Source organism: Corapipo altera, unplaced genomic scaffold (genome assembly GCF_003945725.1).
Source record: "Corapipo altera isolate COAL_440 unplaced genomic scaffold, ASM394572v1 49, whole genome shotgun sequence".
NCBI classification, from domain to species: Eukaryota; Metazoa; Chordata; class Aves; order Passeriformes; family Pipridae; genus Corapipo; species Corapipo altera.
In genome coordinates this window covers 5540155-5567749 of record NW_020884879.1, presented here as the reverse complement: position 1 = coordinate 5567749, position 27595 = coordinate 5540155, and the positions used below count along the sequence as shown (strand labels likewise).

At 40.9% G+C, this 27595-nt stretch overlaps 1 protein-coding gene across 2 annotated transcripts in view; it reads left to right on the top strand.

Moving 5' to 3' along the window:
• The window catches only part of KLHL14 (kelch like family member 14), a 64000-nt gene that overhangs the window by 33452 nt on the left and 2953 nt on the right, over window positions 1–27595 (top strand). For both annotated transcript variants that reach the window (XM_027638839.1, XM_027638838.1), the window contains 5 exons: window positions 12782–12871; window positions 17291–17369; window positions 23715–23905; window positions 24091–24249; window positions 26902–27059. In XM_027638839.1, coding sequence (XP_027494640.1) covers window positions 12782–12871; window positions 17291–17369; window positions 23715–23905; window positions 24091–24249; window positions 26902–27059 — 677 coding nt within the window. The remainder of the gene's footprint in view (window positions 1–12781; window positions 12872–17290; window positions 17370–23714; window positions 23906–24090; window positions 24250–26901; window positions 27060–27595) is intronic.

Here is a 27595-nt window from a genome sequence, read left to right as displayed (position 1 = left end):
GCTCATCTCCCAGTTCATCATTGAAGTCTAATCTTGCCAAAGCCAAGTGCTGCATTGCCACTTGGACACATCCCTGCATGTGGCTCTTTTTGAAAAAGAGTGGCTTTTGAGACACTTGCAAGGATGTGGATCTGTGCAATACTGGCTGTGTCAGGCTGCAAAACACAAGTTGTTCCATTGCTGGGGCAAAGAGGAGAACTGATGGGTTAGCTTACCCCTGTCAGTACTGCTGCCCTGTGTTAGGAGCATCCCCAGCAGCTGCCCTCAAGTAATCTTCCTCTGCCCATACCATACAAGGAAAAGAAAAGACTGACTTCAAAATTGCTTTTTGCAATTTTGCTTTTTGCTCTCGGCCATGGAGAATAAGAAGAGGAGTCTGTAGGAGCTTACAAGGCTGAGCTGGGTCATGAGAAGGGAGGATCTAGGATGTTGGTATTTTTGACTGTATTTTATATATAGGTTTAGTAATAAGTAGTCTTACTGGTATGGATGATACCTTCAGAGGGACAGTTCTTGTAAGCCTTCCGTTGGGGAAGAGTGAGAGAAGGCATAATTCAGCAGTGATGGGTATGCAGGTAAATACCAGTTCCTCTGCACCTTCCTGATGGAATAGACACACTTCAGCTTCATCATGCCTTCCCCAGAGCTGTAACCTGGCCACCATTATTCAGTTCAGTTTGTCATTAACTGAGTAAAGCACTGTCCATTGGAAGGGAGTAACTCTTTTACAAAGGGCTCTTTTTTTTTTTCCTTTAATTCTTTAGGTTATTTTTTTTTGTATAACAGTTTCCTCACGTCCTCTTTCCCCTTCCTTACCTCTCTAATGTGGAAGCACTCTGTCAAAAGCAAGCTTCCAGATCATTATTAAGAGAGAGAGGGAGAGAAATTTGGCGGCGTATTGGTGGGGACGGGAACTGTGCCTGCTATATTTCACTGGGACTGGCACGTGGAGTAGGAAAGCAGATGTGTGTGGACTGCCAGAGAAATCGCTGACTGATCCTTGCACAGTCTGGGTTCGAGGAGCTGAGACAAGAAGTGGCAAAGCAGGTATGACTGATACCCGTGCCAAAGCCTGAGCACCTGCCATGCCCATTGCAGGCAGCGGGAGCCGCGGGGGGCTCAGGATCCTCCAGGATTGATGCGCCGAGCATTCGCTGGGGCTTGCGTACTTCGTTTGATTTCTTCCCTTTCACGCCGAACACGAGAAACAAGCAGAAGTTAACTGCTTGGGAGGAAGTTGGCTATGACTTTTTTTTGTGCTGCATTTCACCTCTTTTGTTTTTTAGTTGGTTGCAAAACCTGAAGCCAAAAGATGATTGAAATGCCTCTCCCAGGGGAAGGGGGTTGCCTAGCACGCCGCACCCCATCTAGTGGCTTAGCCTCACACTGCCGGCTGGAAGGAAATGCGGCAGGAGGAGGAGGAAGAGGAGGAGGGCTCCTGCAACTCCGGCCGTGGGCTTCGTAGACTTCGGACTCCACAGCACCTACATGGGTGATTCAGAGATGCTGAAGCAGCTGCAGGACCAGGAAGGTGTTAGTTGTCTGTCAGACCTGGCGTGGGTCACGCACGAGGGACTTGCACCAAGCTTGGAAAGAGTGTTAGATAGGTGGCAATACTAAGCCCTCTGGAGTAAGAAATGTGAGAATTAAGCTGCTTCTGCAGCCTTAATTCGGCCTCTGTTTGCATAAGCACTAAGATACAATCACCAATGACATCACATGCTATTCTTTGTCACATGTCAGTGCACAGAAGGGACTGTGCTCACTTTTTGCTCACAGCATTTCTCCTCTGTTGTTTAGCAAGTAGATCCTCTCTGTCACATGCTTCTGAGATCTTCTATAGACAGAAGAATTTTTTCACAAGGTTTCCTTCACAGACTTCACAACAACAGAGGCCAACAGCTTCATGGACATTTGTTGTGGTACTTTTGTACCATCCTCTTTGTGAGGAGCACAGTCCGTCAGTGTTCCCATTTTGCAGATGAGCAAAAGAGGTGTAATGCGGTTAAAGTCAAAGGTATCCTTTATTTTGGGGTGCCCATTTCAAGACCCCTTAGACCATCCTTTCCACACTGCCTCTCCCACATGCTTCTGTTACAGTAGCGAGCCGAGGGCACTCCCACGTATCAGGCATAGAGATCAGATCAGGCACTCTGAAAATGAAGTACAGGTAATTAGTGTTCTCAGAACAGGAGAAAAGGGTAGCTGTGAAAAAAAAACAGCTTAAGAGATTTATCTAGCTCCACAGTAAAAATATGTGGCAGAGACAGGGACAGTATTCCATCCTCCTGCTCAGGGCGGAGCTGCCTTATCTGTGAGAAATCCCATCTGCTCCTTCAGCCCTCAGCCTCTCCCTACACATCTTCCAAAAGTGAAGCAACCTCTTGCAGTCAGAGGTCAAGTTCACTGTTACCTGCTTCATTCAAGGGCTGTGGCCATATTCTAGGTGAAGCTGTTGCTGTTGTTTCAAGTCCCTTTCCACCCAAACCCCATCCATGGTCTTATCTTCTCCTTCATGTCAGTGTTAGAACTCATTTAACTCCTGGGTGAGCCTGCTTAGGGCATTAAATCAAAATGAAAATATACTCTCTTATTTTCTGGGTTATTTTTCCACCAGGTTCTTGCTTTGAAAGGGCTCACTGAGGGGTGCCAGGTAGAGACTGTGCTAGTGTGAAGAGCGGCCTGGATTGCCTGGGCAGGGAGAGCAACAGGGCCATAGCAAAGCTGGGTTAGACCCATTTCAGTGGTTTGGTATTATGTAAGTTGACGTTGTAGTTTCACAACCACAACAAGCTGATCCAAACTTGTGCTGCTGCTGATACATCAGTCTTTCCCTTCTCATGGCCTTGCACTCCTGCTCACTCCAGTTTGTCAGGCCAGGTAGGGAAGCTTGGTAATTCCATATACCTTAAGGAAACACTGTAGTTTCTTGATTGTTTGTTTCTTGACTTCATGAGTACATCGACCATCACAAAGAGTAATGGAACCTCTAGTTTGCATCTGGACCTTCAGCAAGATGGCCAGTTGGGAAGAATCACAGTGAGCTGTTTAAGGACTCCACCAGCATAAATACACAGAGAGGTGCCAGAGGAGATGTGCACTGCAGCCTCTCTTGTTGACAGTTCATAGTGTCTGAATGCTCCATATCACAGCATTTTCACAGATTTTCATAGTCAGGCTTTTCAAGGTGTATTGAGAGACATTGTATTGTAAATCTGTGGTACACATCTCTGCAACCCAGGGGGTGTAAATATGACAAGGTTCCACCTAGATGTGCTGACAACAGAGGAGTGTGAAGACTGCAGAACTTCGGGCTCTGGATCTGTATGTGCTGCTGTGTTCACAGGTTTTGCTCTCTCTTCCTCCAGTCTCAGTCATTTTACCATGTCCCCTCTGATCTGTCCTGACCTATCCCTGCCCTTTTCCATTTCATTCGCTTCTTCGATTCAGTCTCCACCAGAACCTGGTCCAAACCATGTTTATTAGCACAGTGAGTCCCAGTTTTTTTCATAGGGACTCTGTCCTCTCTTTCCTTAACCTAACTAACTGAAGATTATATTTTCCTGAACAATACTCTGTGCAAAATCAATGTCTTCAACAAAAAAATGCAAGCCGGATGAGGATACTTAGTTATGTATATTTTAAGTGTTTGGTATTGATCACAAGAGCTTTACTTTAGTCTACCGTATATGTCCAATCCTGCAGTCCCAGCGTGGCCAGTGCTACCTTTTATCTTGTTTGTCAGCAGTCCATGACCATGCACTAGTGTGTGATTTGTGAATTATTTGAGATTCTGTGTGAACGTGGTTCAGCCCATGAATTTTGACACCTCTTGATTTAAAAAACAGCTGCTTGTGCTATGATACTCAGTTTGGTATCCAGTTTTGAGAAATGTATTTTTTCTTCTGCTTCCTGAGTGGATGCTTTCTGAATCTACAAAAGGTTTTTGAGGAGATGGGATAAAATTTCTAGAATGAGGGTTCATATGGAGTGAATTTTTTAGATTGTTATGAGTAGGCACCCCAACACATTTTTCACAGTCATTTTTTTCTGAAAATATTAAAAAGTGCTGTTTTCATACAAAGCAGAAGAAAATCAACATAAATTTAGTCCACATCCATTAATGGCTTTTTTTTTTTTTTATCAGCTCTACATTCTTATTTCTTTTGTGTATAGATTTACAAAGTAAGTCATCTGTGGCAGTTTTACTTAAGTGTGTGGTTTTGCTGCCCAAGTCAAATTTTCTTCCCTGAATTTGAAAATTGTCCATTTTGGGTTTACCATTTCCCTTCCTTAGGACCCCATCTGTGGAAGGGGGAGGTCTAGGAGAGCAACATTTCTGTCTGGTTTCTGTTGGAGAAACCAGTCTTTAGTGTTACCTAATTTGTGTGGATTGATTCCTGTGGGCTCTTATTGTCCATCCTGAGCAAAAAGAATATTATAAATTATATTTAATTCTGTCCATTGTGGGAAAAGTGTAAACAATAAGACAGGCATTTTCTAGTACTTAGGAATGACTATTTTGGTGGTGATGAGAACATTAAGTTCTGCTGATACATCTCCATGTACCTTTATTTTTTCTGAGGACACTGGCAGGGATGTGCAGAATCAGAGTAAAACCTGCTCAGGGAGTAACATTCCTGCCTGTGGGTATGTGTCAGGGCATGATGGGGCTGGTGGCTCCATGAGAACAGGCCAAAAGTCCATCCAGAAGACAAGGCTAAAGACAGGACTGGAGACACACTACAGTGTCCCTGCATGGGGTCCATCCAGGCCAGGTCTGGGTGCCTAGGCCTGAGCTGAAATGGGGCTCCTGCACTCATGGACAAGTGGTGTTGGGGGGAACTCCAGGCTGGTCAGGGCCATTGGGTCCTGTTGGTGCCCTCACTCATCATCCTGAGAATGTTTTCTGAGTGGCCTGTCCATTACAGATTAACTCGAGCCTTCTTGCCATCCCTGGCAGGGACTCCTGAGCTTTTGTTAGGCGACCTAAGTACATAAACGTAGTACTATGTGGACATTCCTACTTCTGCATGCTGTTCTTGGGTGTGCTGGAAGTTAGGCATGTTGGAGTTTCGGGCTTTAATTCAGATACCTGTACAAGGTGTATGTCTTCTGGGAAAGGCAACTTTTTTCCCGTGGTGGTAAGCTTTGGACAGATCCTTCCACCCTCTTCTGCTTTAAGTCCTAGTGCTTTAGGACTTTCTTGTAAATAAAACCTTTCATTTACAAATACTAAAGTATTTAAAAGGAAAAAAAATACAAAAATCTGTAGCAGTGAAGGTTTCATTTTATCTGTTATGAGTGAACTTAAGTGTATTGAAACTGGTATTTTAATATGGCAAAATATGAGCACATCCCTCCTCCATGTAGCGTTTTCCAAATGGAAAATCACATTTTTCTTTTTCTCCTGGAATGACTTCAAGACTTGGTTACTCTAAAATAATATGTCAAGTCAAGAGTTGAGAGCAGGGTAGGAAGTAGTGAGACTGAGAGAGAAAACTGTGAAAGAGTCATTTTTTGGGGTAGTAGGGGCCAAGTAGGATATTGCTGCATGCGATGAATTCTTTTTAAGATGTGGGTCCCTCAGCAACATCAAAGGATCTGATCAGGAAAACGCAAGCAGTGGCTGTGATTGTCCTGAGCTTGGAAGGTTATCTTCAGAGAAGACCGAGAGAGTGTGTGCATCTTAAGGTCAGATAGAAATTGAGCCATAAATGGATGCAACTGGTCACAGGCGGTTGGACGTTAATGCACCATTCCTGGCTGTGGTCTTCTGCCCTGCGGCACTGTTAGAGAAGGGATTGCATGTCCTTGAGTTGACATCTTGGAGGATATGAAGGCCTCCAGTGGGACAAAATAGTATTTTTTTCCAGAGCTTTCTGGCAACTCTGCTGTGTTTTTCTCCCATCAGGGACTATTCATCATTTCGTCCATGAGAAGATTTTGTTGTGCAACATGTCACATCGTGAGACCGTTGTGATGTGACGAGATGTCATTCCCCAGTAATACATACTGGGCTCTACTTTAGAGATTGTAAGTCTGGGCCTGAGTAGGTACACAACATATTCTACTGGGGTGCAACTGAGGTAACATTGCATAACTCAGTGGTGGGCAAGTGTCTCCTGATAAATAGTCTGTGGAAATCGGTGGGGCAACTAGGTTGCCAGGGGCAACCTTCAGCAGGTATGTGGGTAAGCAGGGAATAAAAAAACAAGGAGAATTGTCACTTGAAACCTTTCCACAAGACCACATGTTACATCCCTTGCTCCACCTTGTGCCAAGATGTTTGGTGTATTCACTTACATGTGCTTCTCAGACCTGGCAAGGTCAGCTGCATGGAGTCACTTCTGTGAGGAAGGCAGGAGTGTGCATAGGTTTGCTATGCATTGCACAGGAAGGACTGTGTCAGGATTTTGGTATAGGAACACCAGTTTTTAAGGTGGGAGTGTAGTAATTTCCTACTTTACTCAAACATTATTGATCAAAGTAGGCAGCTTTATTATTCAAACGAAATCCAAATGGGGGCTTGCAGCTTCGGAAATGTATAAATAAATACTGTTCATTCAAACAACCAAATGTATATGTTGCTGAAAACCCAGTAGAATATTTTGCCATCAGGTGAATTTCACCAATGGAAACAGACAGATCTGTACTCAGAAATTGTATTCAAATAACTTTAAAGCAACTTATTTTAGGAGAGAGCTGAGCATGGCAGCTATTCCTGATGTTGTGTTTGCCTGATCTGGTGTGTCAGAATTTAATCTTATTTTAGAAGCTCACATACAAAAATTTTAGCCCATTAAAAACACTAAACTAAGAAACCCCCTGACATCTGGAAGAACCTGGCTCATTTTACTTCAGAGAATGTATAAAAGAGTAACTCTTGACATCTGAATGAAAAAAAATATATTTTCATTATTAAGGAATACCTTCATAATGAGAAATACCTAATTAATATAAAGTATCTTCATTATAATTCACTGTGTTGTGAATTATTCCAAGGACTTTGATCTGCTCAGATTTCTCTTTCTTGGAGCTTATGTTATCTTTAATTGATAGGTTTGGGGTGGCATTTTACCTTTGCTTACTTGCAGCCTCAGTTGAAGTACAGACTATATCCTAAATGACTTCAGCAGCTCTGTACCCATCCTACTTGTGATGGCTTGAACAAAGTTGCCTCAAATTTGGCATGGGAATGAAGAGGTGGTGAACTTTCTAGCTGAGCTGATGGTGTTCTCAGTGGTACAGCTGGACCACAGCTATACCAGTTATTTTTTCTCAAAGGTGACTTTAAGGCACAGTGCTTCATCTTAAGATTCTCTGCTTATGGTAACTGCTGTTGGACTGTCCCAGGCTTCCCCCACTGAGCTGAGCTCAGACTCATGGTTGGCATTGGTGTGTTACTAGAAAAAAATACTTCATGGGTATTTACTTGAATTTGAGGTCACAGAATGCAGTTTGGCCAGGAATGCTAACAGAGGTGTTTGCCACCTACTGTTGATTATTCTCTTCTTTTAACTTTATTTCATTATCTTTTGAACTGAAAATACCAGTGAGTGAATGCCTGATGCCTTTAAAGTCAATGGCAAAACTCCCACCACATTCACTGAGGCTAGAATTTCATACTTATTGTGGTCAATCTTTCCCCACAGTTATTAAATAACAAACAATTGAAGAGAACAATTCACTGAGGAATCCTAGCATTTGTTTATATAACCTCCTTGGTGAGAAATAACAAGTAGCATTCAGTAATAAATGCATAGACTTCCAGCAAATGATGTATGAACCACAGAAAGGTGAACAGTATCTGATATGTTCTCAGGAAACAATTGGACCAGCTGTGGTCTCCCCAGCATTTTGCAGCGAGGGTAGGGAATGAAATGAATATTGTGTCTCTGCCATGAGCAAATCACTGTCTCCTAAAGTGAGTCTGTAGGTGCCTTCTGTACTAGAAACAGACATCTCTCGTTACCCTGCCCTCCTCAGAGCTTTAGAAATAGCCAGTTTTCAAGTAGCAGTAGTTGAATATTATGTAGCCAACAGGATAGGCTGTTAATATTATGGAAGGTCATTATTGACTCCATATGTCCTCTGATAATGACATCCTCATTTTGCAAACACACTCTTCTCTTGCGTCATCTGCACAGGTCATTAGAGATGATAAGCATGACTTCTTGGTGTGTACTGAGTCTTGAAGGGCTGTGCTCAAGCTGTGCAGTAGCTGAGGAAGAGACTTCTTGGCTTTCCTTACAGTACCTCCTGTATCTCAAGCAGCTGAACGATTCAGGGCAGTGAAAAATCTATGGAGTTTGGTTTTTTGTTTGTTTGTTTGGGGGGGTTGCAGGGGCTTGGGGGGGGGGGCACTTGTTTTTTGTTTTTTTTTTGTAGAAAAATCAAGTGCAGTTTCTGAAAGGAGTTTTTTGCAGAGTGGGGGAATGGCTATAGACTGTATCACAGATTTCAGTTCTCCTGGGACCAGAGCTTATGCCTCCTCTTGTCTTAAGAAACGCTACTCCAATTCCCCCTTCTTCCCTGCTGATTAGTGCTGAAGTGATGATAGACAGGGGAAGGTGCAAGGAGGAGGAGGAACTGATGACCCTTTTATTAATGTATGGAGAACAACCAGATGCTGTTTCCTAAATGTGCAATTATTGGCAGAAACTAAACAAAACTGGGTAAGACAAAGAGCACACATTATTGTTTGTTAGGTGAGTGAGGTGTATCATGGAGGTGCCTTTGAAGCATCGGTGTGTCTGGTTGTCCTCATAGGCATTACAATTGAGAGTGTTTCATTTCGTGAGTGTTTGACCGTCAGCTGTAGTCTCTGTTTTTGTAAGTAGGTCCCAGAACATTGTCTAGTACCTTTCATTAGCTAAGCTTTGGCATGTGTGAGGAGTTTCTGCCTGGGATAGCTATCCTGATGTGCAGTGCTGCTGTGTCCTCCACCTGCATCTGCATCTGAAGAACGAACATGAGTGTCACCTCCTGCACAATGTCACTGATGTTTATGTAGTGAAGTATTTCTTAGCAAACATCACTGCAGTCTTGGACTTCACTGCCTTCTGGATCATTCTCAAGTATAAATCATCCATTTGGTTTTGACCTAGGAAGCTTTACTTGTTACATACATACCTGGGAAATTGCCTCCCACCTTACCAAGGGTCTCCTACCAATCCTATATCAATTGCATGGAAAGAGGGCTGGTGGGGGTGTTGTCTTTCAGTGGGGCTGTTTGGACTTGTTTGTGCTCTTGGTCCAGGAAAGCATGGGCATCCTGAGCTTTGGGAAGTGTGTGTGAGGGGCAGAGCCTTAGAAGAGGTGATTTCTGCTCCCTCCAACTAATCTGTTTATATCTGTCTATCTCACATATTTCTCTGGCACCTATCACCTTGGTAGCTAACCATGTTTCTCAGATGACCATGGCTTTTTTCATCTTCTTCTCTTTTTAATATTCTTTTCCCCTTCTTTTTAAATTGGTCTTTAATAAAGTTGAGAATTCTTGCACAGGGGTTTATAAACATGTGTTATTAAATTTCAAATCTGTTTTGAAAGTGCCTCTATCCTACTCCCTCCTAGTAAAGTGACCTTTTTAAATGGAGGGAAGTGGGTTTAGATGACAGTCATGATAAATGCGGTCATGTTCACTCAATAAAATAAGGCCCAGTGCATTTGAGGATAAATCAGTGAAATGTACAGCCCCACCTGTCTGTCTCCATCATTCATTTCCACTGTCACTTTCACAGTGGCTGATGGATCACAGTTGCTGTAAAATTAGACAGCCTTTAATCTCATTTCATCCTGATTAGCTTCTCCTTACCCTTTCCCTCTAACTCACTGACTGACACGCTAAAAACTCACACTGAGCTGTGTTTGAGCGTGGCGTACAAAGTTCTCTTCAAATACCCTTTTTGTGGGGCAGGCAGGTGTTCCGGTGAGTTGAAATCGAAAAATGAGAAGATGGGATTTTCATACTACTAAAGCAAAACAGCAGACAAAGGCTCGTGTAAAATTATTGAAAGGAGCAGCCTGGCCAGACTTTGTGATGGGCCAAATTCTTCCTGTTACACCCTGTCAAGCCCAGTGAGTTTGAGAAGATAGTTCCTACTAGACATCAAATATAGCACGCTCACTGCCATGTAATTTGGACTATTACCTATGAAAATCTAAGTTCTATATGGGTGTGTGTTCACCAGGAATTACGGTTTACAGCACAAGCTTTCTGGTGCTTTCAAGGGACGTTTTATGGTGGGGAAAAAAAAAATCTTCATTCCCATAGCTTTGATTTCTGTGTATAACTCATGACTCTGAGGGACCCTGAAAATGGCCAAGGGGAAAGACTGTGATGTTGGTGATTTCACAGTTTCAGTGCCCAAAACTTCCTTCCCTCTTAGTTGTCACTCCATCCTCCCTGTGTTTTCCAGCTCCCTTCATCCCCACGGGCAGATTCACGAGACCAAGAACAGATTTTTCCCCAAAACTCTGTGAGAAACAAAGGTCAGAGTAAAGGTCTGCAGTGTTTTATTGCAGCCACCTTTCCTTCTGAAGCCCAAATACTACCCTCCTTCTAAGGCAAGCTTCCTTTTAGCTTTCCCATGATGGTAGTTCTGATCATTTGGACCCAATCCTGTATCAGTGAGAATGTTGCCGTCAAATTAAATAGGAGCCAGGACTAAACCATTAGTTTTCAAGGTTTAATTGTAGTAATAAGTATGGGAGGCTTATTGCATACCTTATATGCATGGGAACAGCCGAAAAGCTTAAAATAGAATTTCTTCCTCTACTGACCCTCTTTGTGTTAATATGGAGGATAAATAAACACAAGTGTTTGCAAAAGTGAAAACATGTGAAAAATATGCATGTGTGTGCCTGCAGACAGTTCTTTTTGTAAACGCTAGAGCTCTCCAGATTGACCAACAGAAGAGGTTGAGGGTGCAACTACTGGCTTGGACCTAACTGCAAACCATAATAGAGCATTGGATTAGGTAAGAATTGAAGCTCTTGCAGATGGATCGTAGGGAATCTCTTCTTGAGAGGAAGGGTCCCAAAAAGCATTTAAGGAAGGCAGTAAATTTTTCAGGGGAGAGACCCAAATTCATTATGTACTACAAAAGCATCCACAAAATCAAGAAAAGTGCTGGAGTTTTGAGAGAGAAGTTTTAAAATAGGAAAACATCTGAGACTAAAGAATGAGATAAATATGATATGAGGGCTCAAAAGATAGCAAAAATCTATTTAATTTTTTCATCCCTCTGTGAGAATCTCTTGGTAGTATAAAATCTTTTGCAGTGTCTGGTATAGGATTAGTTCCCAGTAATATAAGGTGTACCAGTAACAAATAACCTCAATTAATGAACTTTCACTGTACTGGCTGCCTAATTTGAGAACTGTTTCACTTACATGACTTGTAAGACCACAGAGTATGAAAATGATATTCGACCTTTACTAGAAACTAAAAACATACCTTACTTATTCATCATTGCCTAGGCAAAAACTTCAATAAGAAGCTTAAATGAGCCCACTTGATCTTTAAAAAAAAGTGTCCTAAATAACAAAGCTGTGCATATTTCTTATTATTATTATTTGCATATGCTATACTGCACAACTGCATTCCGAGAAAAATAAAAGATAATAAAACAAATGAAATGAGAGATATATCACCCAAAATAATTCAAGTGTGAGATAGACTGCCTCTTTTTTTTTTTTTTTTTTTGGCATTGGCAAAAGAGCACAAAGTAAAAGCTGGCCCTGAGTCATATTGATTTCCCACTGCACTGGTTTCCTAAGTGCTCTGTTGATCCGTGTCAAGCAATAAGTTCCCTGCCTGTACATGCACATCACCACCCCATTTGTCCTCACCTAGATTTAAGGTGCCCATATGATGAGCTGAACAAGGACATCATTTTTCCTACTGGTGTCACTGGGCCAAAACTACTCTATGTGGTATGATAACTAATGCTGTGTAAGTTTACATTTATCTTATAATATCATTATAGTTCTGTATGGCACACTGCAATAATATGTGAATATTATGTATATATAATAATTAATTTTGCATTTTAGCATTTACAGTGGAAAGCATAAATTTTAAAAAATAGATGTTTGCGTCTGTAGCTGGTCCACAGTAACCAAGAGACCTCTGTAAAATAAAGGGGATATTGCAAACCTAATGCCACAGTTTTGATCTTTGTTAACAAAGGGCTTCCTGATTAGATGAATAGAAGATGTGTGATTGTGCTGCTAATGACATTGTACAGGAAATTAAGCGTATACATTTGGAAAAGGCATTAAATCAGCAGGACCTTAATTTAAAAACTTAAAACTGTATGGAAATGCGGCTTGTTCATTGCTGTGTAATAGAAAGCTACTGAACATACTGACTCTTCTTGTGGAAACATTGCCAGCAGAACAAAGCTGGGCTGAGGTTTTTTAATGTTTTCTAGCATACTAGGATTCCTAGCATCTGCTTATTTTCAAGGAACTTCGTCCCTTTTTACAAGCTGTTTTTAGAGCAGTATATATGGCACTTGGGCAGGTGAGGGGGGACCCAGCAGGGACCAGAATTCTTGCTTTATTTCTTAATTATTTGCAAGATTGAATAGCATAAGTTTACTAATAAGTGGCTTTGTCTACTGCTAAGTCAGTGGACTTAAATGCTTGGGGTGATGCGTTCCCATATAGTTTCCTACAGATGTAATCTTTGTGCTGTACTTTGTACCTTTGGAAATACTTGATGTAATCAGTGTCCTAAGCTGACAAAGAATTCTTGCTTTGCTTGCAGTTATGCCATATAACAGTGCCCATCACTGTGTTGTGGAAGTGGAAAACTTCTTGTTTGTGCTGGGAGGAGAAGACCAATGGAACCCTAATGGTATGTATAGAATACTAAAAAGCAAAAGCAGCATCTGCCTTCCTCTGTCTGTCTGTCAGGTCAGCTGCTGTAGTGATTAGCAAGAGATTTTGAGGACCTTCAGCCTAATTGTTGAACCTACTAAAGGCTACTTTTAGCTGTTGATGTAATGAATATCTGGTACTTTTGCTTTATCATCTCCATCATTCATCAGCTCCCACATCCCTTGAGAAATGCCACAGGCAGCAGAACAGACTCTTTCAAGTGCATGCACCAGGCAGCAGCTGTTAAGAATTTTAACCTTCATTTCCAATCTCCTTCCAGTCATAATATAATAATGCAATAGCAATAGATGAATGCTTCTTTTCTATTGTCAAACAAGATACTCACAGCTCAAGTTGTTAATGTGTTAATTATCTAGACTCTGAGATTCTTACACTGGTCCTTTTTTTAGTCTTGTGAGGAGCTTCTCATATAGATTATCTGCTGCTACCTTCTTTGATTTGATTACTTCATAAATTTACCGCAAAGAGAAATTAAACAATTTAACAGGCTTCTGAGCAAAGCAAAAGGAGAATACCATGCCTTGCAAAATTCACAAAATTGTCAAGACATTGTTAAAAAGCTTGCACACAAAGAAAGAGTTGTAGTTGTAGCAGTCTGTGTAACAGAGATAATTATGACTGAGAAACCATAAAACAGCTTGCAGGTACACATTTTTACTTTAAAACACCAGAGGATCCAGCTGAAATTACATATACTGCATATATTTTATTGTGAATGCCCCATTTCAGCATCTGCACTAAACCAAATTATAGAAAATTGTTACATCTGTTCACTTCCTAAAACCTGAGACAAACAATCCAGTCCACCCTATAAGCATGTTTCTGGTGTAGTTAAGAATATCACTAAATGTCTTAGGAGACAAGCCCCTTAGTTCTATTGTTGAATGTCCTTTATATTAAACAGGAGACAGTGCAGTATCATTAATGACAATTTTTTTGGGGGGATCATCGGCCATATCCATCCACTGAGGGCCCCCCTTGTGCTTGGTGGTAGGTATATGGATAGTATGAGGCAGACCTTGTTCCAGACAGTTTATACTTAAATGGCCATGTCACATGAAGAATAAAAGAAATATAATTACCCGCATTTTAAAGACATGGAAACTGAATGGCAAGGCGATGAAGAGAGATTAGAAGGGGTACATGTCCTGCATCTGAGATAGGACTTAAGCACAGTTGTTTGTGAGATGAATAGTAACTTAGGTCTATGGTTGCCTAGATCAACTACTGAGCTGAAGATGTTACTGAATACATCTAACAACTTCCTTGTTCTGTGAATACCAGGGATAGTTTATTTTCTGTAGAGAAGACAGCAATGAAAGAGATAGGAGCATTGATATACTGGTCTCTTAATGAATTTACCCCAAGAGAAATGAATCATACTTGTCACAAAAAGTGGACCTGAAATCATAAACTACATCCTGTGCTACTGCTGGGCTAGTTCTTTCTTGGAACCGGTTTGCTCTAAACGTGCAGCTACAGGGGAACAGCTCGCACATACCTGCTTGTGTGCTATTCTTGTAGCACAGAAGGAGCTTCCTACATAGCTGGAACTGTCTTGCCAAGGCATTAGAAGGCTTTTCCTTTGAATGAGAATGTTCCAGGTGTTTTTTCCAGTGTAAAAAATTATCCTTGAAGTGGTAGCAATGGAAAGAGCAGCATACATTGCTTCAACCATCAGACCGTCTGATTCTTGAGAAGCTGTATGGTCCCCAAGGAGTGCTTATGCCTCCTTCTTGCTCCTCTGGCTTCCTAGCAATGCAGAAAGCATGGGAGACATTTTTTCTCACTTTTTGAATCCACCTATATCTATGCCTTTTCAGGCACGAGGGGTCCCTGCATGAGTAAATGCTGATGAAACCAGGATGCACAACACAGACATGGATTTAAGACCAACCTTCATAACCTGCAGAGCCCTTCACCTTTTGGCATGGCTGCGGAGACCTTCCTGTAGAGCGCAGAGTATCTGCCACCTTTTATCCCATCATCCTGATTGGCTAATCCTGATTTCCGATCACTTATCCCAAGTTCTGTACTCTGACGGGTGCTTCCTAACATGTGTAACCTCCTGACTAATGAGCAAGGCAAAAAAATAGATACAGTTCTCTAAGTCCTGAATTAAACTGGAGTCAAACCAGTTACAACAGGCAGCTTAAGTAGGTCATCAAGTCCTTTTCCTGCCATCACAGGCATCATATAGTTCCATTTTGTTAATTTTCTAAGCTACATTTGAAAAGCAGTTGGATTTCTAGCCCCAAGTACTCCTGTTGGAAAGCTGTTACAGAATCCAATTGCTCTAAATGACTAGGAGCCTTATTCTAATGTCCAGTAGAATGTATTCTTTGACTGTCTAAATCACCTTGTTCTCATGCCAAAGCTGGCCTTTATCTTAATAGTTTTACCCCTTCTGGAGATTTGTTTCTCTGAAGTATTACAGACAGCACTCCTATCCCCTTTCAGCTTTTGTTTTCCTAGGTGCAACAGGCCAAGTTCTTTGTCTCCTGCCATAAGGTAAACTTTCAGTTCCTCCTGTCACCATAGTAGCTCTTCTCTGTGCCTGTTCTAGTTTGATTTCATCTCCCTTCCTGTGAAGGGACCACATTTGTATCCTGTATTCCTACTCTAGTCTTACTAAACCCTTCTCTTTCTACCCTGCATTCTACAATCTTCTATATATGTGGTATTTGTAGTGAACATGTGCCAAGGTCCCCAAATCATAGGTTTGTATGACAACAATGAAAAAGCTGCTGTATAACCAGTGACCACTGAAGTCCCCAGTAACTCTGAAAGATGTAGTGAATATGGCAGCATTAAAACCTCCTAGTGGAAGTCCAAACTTATGGTCAATACACTGTTTTGAAATCCTGCTTTTTGAAATACAAATAGATTAATAACTGTCCTAAATAGTGAAACCTAGAGGCACTTAGATGTCTGCTGTTACTGTTTTACTGCTCATTATAGCTCTCAATGCCTCTTTTTGTAAATTGTTTATATAGACTAAAGGAATTCAGATAGGCACCAAGAGCAAAGTCTCACTTATCTAAACCCAGTGGCAGAATGACCAATTGCACTTAGAGTATGGGGATCTCACCCTATATTTTGAGATATGTTTGAATGGTGCCAAGCATGGTCCCTATTAGGCTACTGTTGGATTGGAAGGGAAATACTGCAATAGTTATCAGTCTTCTGCTTCACCCTCCTCATACAGAACATGCTTATAACATAGCAAGGAAATGAGTTTACTTCCAGGGTGGTCATCATGGTTTCTTTCTCTGTTTTCTTGTAGAAGATGTTCTTAAATTATTCCGAATACAAATTCTAGCTGTATTGTTATTCTTTTCTAAATCTTGACGGTCTACTTACACATGACGAAGTAAGTGTGGAATGAAGCAGGCAAAGTGAGCCAATCCTGCAAGAGGCTTGTCTTATGCAAAAATATTCACCTTGTAGAATACCTAGTGACCATTTATATGCTGTTGGGTTATTCTGCTGGCCTGTGAAGCCTCTAATTCAATCTTTTAGTCATACATACATAAACAAAGGTTTTTGTTTCTGAAATGCTCAACTGTTAAAGTCTCAGGTGTTAGAGGAAATTGCCATGCAATCTCTTGCTTCAGTTTTCTTGCTTTGATGTCAATCTGCATGTAAAATAAGGTGAAATCTTAATATCGTGAAGACATGAACACAGTTCCTGGGCTTGACAGAAGGGAGAAGATAGTTAGCTGGTGTATGTTGCTCATGTTTCATATTTTAGCTAACACACTTGGAATAAAATTCTAAAAGTGTATTCCCCCTTCGATGCACATCTGTAATTCCTTCTAACTTACACTGAAAGTACATAGTAGAATAAACCATCTAGTGCAAATGCTGCATACCCCATGCTGATGGCTTATGCAGCTCCTGGTTATTTGCACAAGGGTGTTTTGCCATGTTCCACGTAGAGATGATGTGAGAAGAAAGAAAAGCACTTGTTCTCCCTTTAATTTTTTTACCTGACACAAAATACTCTAGTCATAAAAATATTGTGGAGATGCCCTCTTTTGGGCAGTAGTATTGTTTAGTGCTGTGATTTCTTGTGGCTGGGAAAATACCACAGCATGTGTAAGTAAATTTAAATACACAATTTCAAGATCTTATTACAGAGAGCAAGAATAATCTCTGTCTGCTTTTACTGCTACCAACTGCTAATTCAAACCTTGCAGTGCCCCATTTGTTGAATTATTACTGTACACATAGTGTAATCAGACATTGTTGTAAAAGGGGGAACCCTTCATAAAAGCTGTCAACTTGTGAAGTATATGGTATATATATTACAATCATGATGTTAAATACATGAAAACAAACAGCTGAGTGTCAAAATAATCTATCTTTACAGGGAAACACAGTACAAACTTTGTTAGCCGATACGATCCCAGGTTTAACAGCTGGATACAACTTCCACCCATGCAAGAGAGGTAAAAACCTGCTATGTGTTTTTCAATTTCTGTTTTCTCATCCTAGGAGCAGCTGAGGTTTGGCTTAGTTCTGGGAGTAAGGAGGCCTACAGAAGCACTGAAAACACAGATAAAACTGCAGCATGCAGTTGCATCCCATTCATCTCCTGATGTTTAAAAGTTTCCAAATTCAGAACTCTAGATGCCAAATCCTGCAGTGCTAACTCATGCAAAATAGCCATGGACTTTGTGCAATTACTGGTTGCCTGAGTACGGTCTGAAGAATTTTTATGAAGTCTCCATAGTGTCCTGTCATGTTCCCTGACTGAACTGTCATGATGAGTTTGCAGTAAACAAGCAGTAATTATAGTCAGATATCTTAGAGGGAACTGAAACTCTCACATGTTGACTCCATCCTGTTTCACCACACCAGCCATGAAAAGCTCTCCTGAACATGTCTCCACTTGTCATAGGTGATCTTGAGTGAAGTTGCTGTCAGCTAATGCATATTAGAGTAGCTCATGTTTTAACCTTGCTGTGTACCAGAGAGCAAAGGTGCATGTGGACTTGAGCAATGACTCATAAAGATGATGTAAACTTAACTGTGGATCCCAAATCCTATCCTGACAGAAAAAAAGTCCGCCAAACCTGAACTGAATGATGCATGTTTCATAAGGAGAATCTCACAGGCAGAAGATCCAAAGTTGTAAAAACATTCAGTGTTTTTCATCTTTCAGTTCAACACCCATCTTCTCATGAATTCTATGTACAAAAGATCTCACAGTGTCTCCCTAAGACGGTCTCCTTATTCCATGTGCTGTCAGTATTATAACTCTTTCTTTGTTGACTGTCCACAGTATTCAGGTGTCTGGCAGTCATAAATATATTGATTTCAGTGCAGCATTGTGATTCGAGGTGTGTATTGTGAGATGCATGAAAATATGGCTGTCTTTTCAAATTTCCAGAGGTAAAATGTCAGTCTGCAGAATTCTAGAAGGACCTTTTTTCAGGATTCAGTTTGATTGACCTAAATCCTAATGCAGACCCACGTCTGATGTTTGTCACAAAAAAATACTGCTTTCTACCAGTGCACAGAAAAGTGCAAGGGGAGCAGTTCTGAGCAGGTTCCCTGTTGGAGCTGAGTGCACTTACAAAATTAACCATAAAAATAGAGATAAAAAAGAGCATCACAGTGCATTATAGTCTCTGACTTTATTAATATTGTCATCTTTTACTTTAAAAATCCTTTATTAAAATTCGGTTTCTTGTTGTTAATAGAGCTAACCCAACAGTGGTGGCCCTGCTCTGGTAGCCCCCAGCCTTCTCCCTCACTCCTGCCAGCACTGATAACCTCACAGCTCTCACTGTTTAACTTAAAACAGAGGGTTCTGCTCCCCAGACTGAGTCACCGCTGGCTCAGGTGTTGGCAGAGGGGTGACAGAAGCTGAGCATCAGATTGCTCATCACCATGCAGGTCATCCTCGGTGAACCGGGAGACTGACTAGTGTTTGTACCAAGCCTGAAGCTCTTCCGTGGAGCCTAATCTGTGTCCTAATTAAGCCCTCTGGGTATCTGCAAGCAGAATTCCTGAAGGGCATGTGCGGCTGGCTGAGCTGTTGGGTTTATTTGGCTGACAAAGCTCGGAAGGCAGAAGAAGGTAGCTGAGGGTTGGAGAAGGGAGACAGTGAGAGTTTTTCCACCTCCACGTTGGCCAGTTGTGTTTCACTAGAAAGTCGTGTGGCATGTGACTTGCCTTGTGCTCTGGTGGAAAGAGTCACCAAAGAGTCAGAAATTCAGCTGTGCGTGTTACTTGCTTCGCAGTTGCCTGGTAATAAACTGTAAGGTATTAGCATCTTAGCTCCTTGCAGTGTTATTTAAAAGTAATGGAATACTCATACATAGTTCCTTCTGCAAGGGACTTCTACTATGACAGCGTTAATTACCACCTCTTTTGTCCAGGATAGCTCGTAGGCTTGCTCCTTTTCTTTCTTTAAAGGGTCCTAAGCATTGGGGCTATTGTTGAAAAACAGGAATTTTCAAATCGCTTTCTAAAATGTTTTTGATGGTGTATTTGCTCATCCCTAATGACTTCCTCAAAGTTGTTGCAGCCTTCAGAGGTAGGGACTGGTCCAGTTTTTAGAAGATTGTAAAAATAAGAGGGAGCTTTTATGCAGCTTCCTTTCCCAGCTCCTTTAGTCAGATAAAGCTCCCATTAAAGTCAACAGGCTATTTTTTCCCCCTAGGAGTACAGGGTCATGCCCTGTCTCTGTTGGCATAATACAGGCACCATTGACAAGACAGACTGTTTGATGGGGTTTTTTTGAGCCATTATGGTCCATCAAGTCAAAACCTACTTAGGAATTTTAGTCTGAGAATAATTGGCTGGATGGATTATAATAGCTCCTTTGAAATGACTGCCAGGTAAATGTGGGTTTCATTCACAGGCAGTATATTCTCAAGTCGAGAATCTGATGAAATATTTGATAAGTAAACTTTTATCTCATATGCCAAAATCCATATCTGATTGATTTTACTATAGGAGCTATAAAGAAAAGTCTAATCCCATTATGGATTCAGTGCTGTCAGTGTATTTTCTTTAAAGCCAAGTTTGGTTTCTTTTTATTTGAAGAACATCTCAAAAATAGATACTTTTGAAAAGTATGTACTATTTTCAGAAATTTGTTGTCTAGAGAACCAGCAAATGACTCATAAGCTTGGAAATACACATCTCCCTGATGATGCCATAACAATGGGATGCTTTTTAGAGAACAAATCAGTGAGACTAGGACGGTCTTTGTAGCAGTTGTATCTGAACTTGTGGTGTGAGCCTCAGCTGGACACCTCAGTCAGAACTGTTGCATCTTGCCAACTCAGCACAGAGCTGTTTAAGGTGTGTGAAACAAATTAACATTTAAAACATTTTGCTTTTTCTTATATTCTGAATTAAAAGTTTTTGTTTAAAGTCCAGCAAAAAGCAGAGCATTGTACCAGGTTCTAAAGAAGCACAAGTGGAAGTGGGAAGTGAGCAAGTCAGTGTACTCTCTGAGGCTGAGTGAACTGAGAAAAGTAGGCACAGAAAAGGAGATAAAACAATTTCACATTTTATTTTTGTCTTCGACTTTAATAATAGCAATGTTTACCCCTATTAAGAATATTTATTTTTAAAATGCAAAGCATATACTCAATAAGTGACTGAAATCAGGTCCAGATATTCCGATGATTACTAATAGCACTGGTAGTTTCAAATCTCAGACTGGTAGTTCTGTTTAGTGTTTCAGGGCATAAATTAATCATCTGTGAAAATCAGGAAGAAAATCTTCCCTTTTATGTGTGTATACTTGAAAGAAGAAGTTGGTTGGGTTGATGGTTGAGTGAAGGGTTGTGAAGGAAAAGCATTTCAGAGACCAGTGAACACTGAGTACCTGCAAGTCCTGAAGAAAATCACAAAATAATTGTCTTATTGTCCATATTCAGATCCTGAGGTGCATTCCAGTTATCTGATTAGAATGGATAGTGTCTTCCCAGTATTGTGGGGAAAGTTGTCATGCAAAGATTGCTGTATTATATTTTAATCTGAATCACATTTTACAGCAATTTAAAAATCATCACTTGACAGCATGCCCTTACACACTGTAACAGCATGCCCTTACACACAGTATCATTGAAAAGTAAAAAACCAAAAAGCTTAAAATATTTGTGACAGGAGCTACTGAGTGAATGTTCACATCCAAGCAGAAGACTGAAGCGTGCCGATGGTTTTATTTTGCTCCTTATAGTGACACTGTGTGGATGAAACCAGGAGTACACATACAGAATAATGCCAGTGAAATCCTAGTTAATGGAATAATGCCTGGAAGTTGTACCTATCTCTGTTTATTAAACCTGAACTGAAAAAGAAAAAAACAAAAAAACCCCAAAACCACAAAAAAACCGAAACTACCAAACATGCTGAGAGCAGTTTATTCATCAGAGAAGGGCACAAAGACAGAGGAGTGGATGTGGGAGCACTGATGACAGGGACCCTGTGGATTTGTGCTTTGCGGCTGCTGGACACAGGAGCATTGGGGAATGTATGCCTGCCTATGCATGGTCTCTGATGTGTAATAGGAGGTGATCTCTGCAGCTTTTCCTACTTTTGGGGAAGCTGTGGGCTGTCTTGCCTCTGGCCCTTCACTTATTCTCAGAAAGCTTATAAGCACTTGATTGCCTGTAATACCTATACCCTCTGTCAGATTAGAGTGAAATTAGCCAACAGGGTTTTTTTGAGGAGATAATAGTCAGGCAGGCATGGGTACATGTACAGTGTAATCAAGTAAGCTTTGTTTCCATAGAAAATCAGGCTAAAAACATAGATGCACAATTTGCTGCCCGACCATGCGGAGCAATATATGCCATCAGCTTCTATCTGCCCGTTGACAGATAAATTAAATGGTCTTATTTAATTCGTCACTTGATTTGGAGCACTTAGCAGTATTCCTGTCCTCCTATTTACATAGGGTTTTTTTCAGTAGTCTAATCCTCGTAGTGGAGTTCTCACCCCCTTTCAGCAAGGGGTGCTGTCCCATGCTGTCCCATACTGTCCAAGCTACCCATTTGCAGGCAAGGTGAAAGCAAAGAAGTAGACAGGAGATGCTCAGTGACATTGGCTGGTGAGGAGCCCTGTCAGGTGTGCACCAAATCCAAGAAGTAAGGTCAGGAACAGGCAGCATTGTGTCAAACCTGCTCTCTGAATGCCCAGCCAGCCCTGCTGTTTCCATGGCTGTATCTTGGTGTCTGCCTGACTTCTCTTCCAACTTATAAACCACCAGCCAGTCTCAGAGACTTTTAACAAAGAGGGAGATTTCTCTAAAATGTTAAAGGACTCTACAAATTTTATGAAAATAGATAGCTGTGTAAAAGAGAGAAATCTTATTCCTGCCTTCACTGGAAAATGCTCCCAAGATGTCCCTGGCTAGATAGCAGGTTAGAGACGGCACACCAGGCTTTGCTAGCTCACCTCGTCATGGGATGACTATTGGGATGCCTTGGGAGGAGTTGAGACATACCAAAGCTGTTAATTGAGGGTGCTGTGCTCTGCAGGTGGACCACTGCTCATCCCAAATGCTTTGCATTGGTCTGCAGGTTCAAGTCCTTGATGGTGCAGGCAACCATCAAGCCCCCAGGACTTACCAAATGATTTAGGAGTGCAATATGCAGCTGCTCCCAGATTCAAATTCGGCCACCTGGGCAGGAACCAGAGCGCATCATAACAGCCATGGAGCAGGGTTTGGAAAGCTGCAGCCACACTCCAGTGTGCCTCCTTTCCAGGAGCATTCAGAGCTACACCTGCCTGCTCATCTCTGGGCTCCCACATCACTCTGGTTTACCCAGAAGAAAATTTCATGTTGGGACTGACAGTTCTTGTCATTTAATATTTAGTACAGTTCTTCATCTAGGCCAGCTATGCTCTTTTGCAATTTTTGTTTCTCACATAATTGCAGATGAAAATTAAAGGTCTCTATTCTAGCAAACCTTCCTGCTGCTGAATGATCTAGTGAGCTTTCCTAAAAGTGGATTACACCAAACAGGGTCTCTCAAAATCGTCTGCTGCTCAATTTTTACTTCAGCAACAAACACCATTAATTCTGGAGGCATCAGGAAGACAAACTAATATATGCCTAGCAGTCCTGGCCAGAAAAATTAATTCTTTTCTTGCACCCCTGAGTTGCATGTGAAAGCAGACAGGTGGCTAAAACGTTTCTCAGAGTTAGTTTGAAGGAGACAGATCTCTTTTGAGTTAAAGGGCACATATGTAGTGTTGTGGCTAGCATAAGGGAAGTTGTTCTATTTGCAGTACTGCAGAAAGAAGAAAAAAATGATAATTGAAGAAAAATTTTGATGATGTGGTTCTCTTAGTAAATTGGGAACAATGACCCTTGAAGGACCATAAAGAAAGTGAATGTCAAGATAATTTATTATTGTTACATTATCTATCTCATTTTTCACTTTGTCTTACTGAGTTGTTATATCCCTTACAAGGTAATGCCCCAAACATTAATGAGCACCTTTTTATCTTTCACGGGTGTGAAAAAGCAACAAACAGCTTTGAAAAGGGTTATTTTCTGCCAGGTTTATGTGTGCCTAATTGTTTTGACACAAAAAATGAAGTATTTATTTGATGTGGAGTGTGTATTTGATTAGCAAAGCAGATATTGTCTCTAGGATAGCTGTAAGCATATGAGGCTCCTGGACACTTCTCTCTGAAGCAGCAATTGAAGGAGCAGCTATCTTAGTTCAGGGAGTCAACTGTAGAGGGGAAAAAAATAGTTGACATGGCTAATTGGTTTGTTGTTGGCTTCTTTTGTTTTGTTCTGCCCTGTCCTCCAGGAGAGCCAGTTTCTATGCCTGTCGCCTTGACAAGAACTTGTATGTAATCGGTGGAAGAAATGAAACTGGCTACTTGTCCAGTGTTGAGTGCTACAACCTGGAGACAAACGAGTGGCGTTACGTATCTTCGTTACCGCAACCTTTGGCAGCCCATGCAGGAGCCGTTCACAATGGCAAGATATATATTTCAGGCCAGTGTCTTGTGTAATTCCTGCTATATAACAAAAAAACCCCAAAAAAACCCAAAAAACCCCCACAAAACAAACAAACAAACAAACAAACAACCCCCCACAGACCCCAAAATCAGAGCGTTAAATTCCTGCTGCAGCCAACATCTTTATTTACATTAATTAACTGATGTGTATTTACTTTGCAGGAGGTGTTCACAATGGAGAATATGTCCCCTGGCTGTACTGCTATGACCCTGTGATGGACGTCTGGGCCCGAAAACAGGACATGAACACAAAACGAGCAATCCACACTTTGGCCGTAATGAATGATCGACTGTATGCAATTGGAGGAAACCATTTGAAAGGTCACATTTTTAATAGCAAAAAAGCATTTCAGTGTCCCACATCTCTGATAAAGAATATTTTTGTTAGACAGTCATTGTTAAATACATTAAAAACCAAGCAACACAATTTAACAGGACACTTGAGCCAGCAATTTTAAAAACATTTTATGCAAATTATTTTAAAATTATAACAGTACATTAAATATATGAGTAATGAATGCTTTAGATAATAAAAATGGGAGCTTCCATTACTCAAAGGCATGGACAATTTGTCATTACCAAGAATTCAATGAAACAAACAGATTATTCTTTGACCCGAAAGTACCAGCAATATTTTCCTTTGTAAATCATTTTCTAAAATGTGCAGTTAAAGAGAGCTTTATTCACAGCAACACACACAAACAAGCGCCTTATTTAATGAAGAGAAAAAAAGCAAACTTCCAGCCATTAAATATTAAGACTAGGCTCTTTAGATCCCTTTTTAGTATTAAATGTAGCTTGTTAATTATAATTCTTTTTAGAGGTCTCTTGTTTTCATCTTTTGAAAAGGTCTCATATTAAAATAACTACTGCTGGGGTATCTGGTATTTTTGTCTTAATGCCTACATGTCATTGCTGTTACTGCTAAAGAGATGCTGCTTAATCCAGCCACTTAGACAAAAAGCACAGCTCTGCTCCTTTGTCCCGTGACAATATTTGACAGTCTATATTCATGTTTTTTCTTCTTTCTCCTTTCTTACTTTAAAAAAAAAAAAAAAGAAAAAGACTCTCAACAACAAAAGAGAAAATTGTAATACAAAAGAAAAAGTAACACCTTAACTGCCAGTAACACCAGGCCATGTATGACTCTGGCACCTGGGTCCCCATGAAACTGTAAAGCCACATGCTGCTTTTGGAGAGCTGAGTTCTGTGGAACATGTAGGGGACAAAGTCTCACATGTAAATCTTCCCTGATAAATAGTATGGGTGCATAAACCCCTGCAGCCAGGTTCATGGATACTGCACCTCTGTTCTCCACCTCTGTGATAGGTGTTTCTGGACTGGACCTTAGGTGAAGGGGGTAAAAGCTGCTTGCACAGGAACACCTGCAAATTTTGCAGAGTTCTGCAGTTTTGGCTTTTCCTCCTACAAAAGTAAAAAATGTCACAGCTGTCCTATAGCTAAAGCACATGCTTTGGTTTGCATAGCATTGAATTACTTCCTTCCCGTCTTCTGATTTTTTTTCCTGCAGTTTCACCTACTTCTAATGAACATTATATTTTTGCCTCTACAGTTGTTGCCCTAGATGCCTTTGTTATGTATGAACTGCTCATTGTTGTGAGAGGTATTTAACATCCAGGCTTCTAGGACATGGCTGTCTGGTAGAAGGGCTTTTTAGAAAACTGGTTTCTTCTGTATAGTGAAACAAAAGGAAGATTTGCAAGGAAAGAGAGGAGGGAGAGGACTGAAGTGCAAATGAAATGCTGCAAATTCTCCACCAGCAGGGAGCAGGGCTCCATGGAAAAGCTGTTCTTTGTGACATTGGATCTGGATAGTAGTGTTAGCAGTGCATTTACCACATCGCATCCAGTCATGTGCATACTGCAGTTTGTTACAGAGCTTTGGACAGATTCTGGGTGCACAGCAGTGGCCTTTCTATGGCCTCTTGAAAACCTTACAGCAGCAAAAAATTATTTCAAATTAGCTGTTCATTCCTGACATAAATAATATTCTAGCAAGCAGCATCATTGTGAAGTGCCGATATCACCAATACCCTTTTTGCAGAAAATCTTACTTCTCTTTGCTGTCATACCTGGAAGAGAAGGCAGTAGTGTCAAGTAAAGCCTCCCAGCATATTAAGAAAGTCATAGTTTTACTGCAATGCTCTGACAAAGAAAGTAGTTTGAGATAGGGAAATGCCTAAATATTGAAGCAGTAACCAGGACTCCTGTGTTCTATGTCTGTGTTTAGCTCACTTAATTCATATTAATGAATACAGTTTGAGAGACTTGAGCTGAGACCCATCTGCCCTTTGGTGATCAGAAAGCAGCAATTGCTTAGAGCATTTTCGGCCTGTCAGGGAGGGATGGGACCACTGTTTCTGTGGTTACCTTTTTTGTTGCCTTAAGGACTTTATCACAGCTGCGTGCTTTAGGGTATACCTTAAATCAGCTGGAAAATTGAAACTGGTCCAGCACATCATGTCCATCGTGCTAAGGACTTTGTCCCTCTGAAACCAAGGGGAATCTGTTGACTTCTGAATAGATTAGATCTGCTGACCTTTGAGAAAAACTGCCAGGACAGTCTTTTCCCACATATTCAAACTTTTATTAACACTGATAGATGAGGAAGACTATTCCTTGAATCTGATTGCATTGCTGATAAGTTATTAATGAGTTTTTTCTGAAGTGGCCAGGTTTTGTATGTACTCATGATTTGTAGAAGACTGTAGAACTAATAGTAAAAACCTTCAACAGATTTATTTAAACTGAAATAATGAGACATTATTGTTACCGAAGTTTGCTTAAATGTATATGGCAATATTTTCTAAAAGAAAAGGTTTATAATGCTATAATAATATAATTGTACCTGTAATTTAATAAATTTAACAATAAAATGAGTAATAAAACATAACATGTTTTGACATGTATGTCATAACATAGCACGTTCTCTATTCTCAATACCCTCATCCAGGTTTCTCCCATCTTGACGTAATGCTTGTGGAATGCTATGATCCAAAAGGTGACCAGTGGAATATCCTCCAGACTCCTATTCTGGAGGGTCGCAGTGGCCCTGGCTGCGCAGTCCTTGAAGACAGTATTTATCTTGTAGGAGGCTACAGCTGGAGTATGGTGAGTACCTGCTTTCTGCAATGACCTTTCTATTTCTTCTGAGTTCTTGCAACGAGTCCATTTGATACTCAGATGGGATGGAGAGGAGATGAGAGGGGGAGGTAGCTGCAGGGGTAGGTTTTGGTTTGGTTTTCAGCTTTCAGTGGAGAACATGGAGTGTTTTTCCACCTTCGTGTTTTTCTGTTTAGATAAGAATAGAATCATAGAATCATAGAATAAAATCATAGAATCAGCCAGGTTGGAAAGGACCTCCAAGATCATCAAGTCCAACCCTTGATCCACGACCACTGTGGTTACTAGACTATGACACTAAGTGCCACATCCAGTCTCATCTTAAAAACCTTCAGGGACAGAGAATCCACCACTTCCCTGGGCAGCCCATTCCAGTGCCTGATCACCCTCTCTGTGAAGAAGTTCTTCCTAATACCAAACCTAAAACTCCCCTGGCAGAGCTTAAGAATAGAATCATAGATAAGTTATTATTAGACTGTATTCACTGATATGGACTAATATAAAAAGATGGAATTTTGAAAATG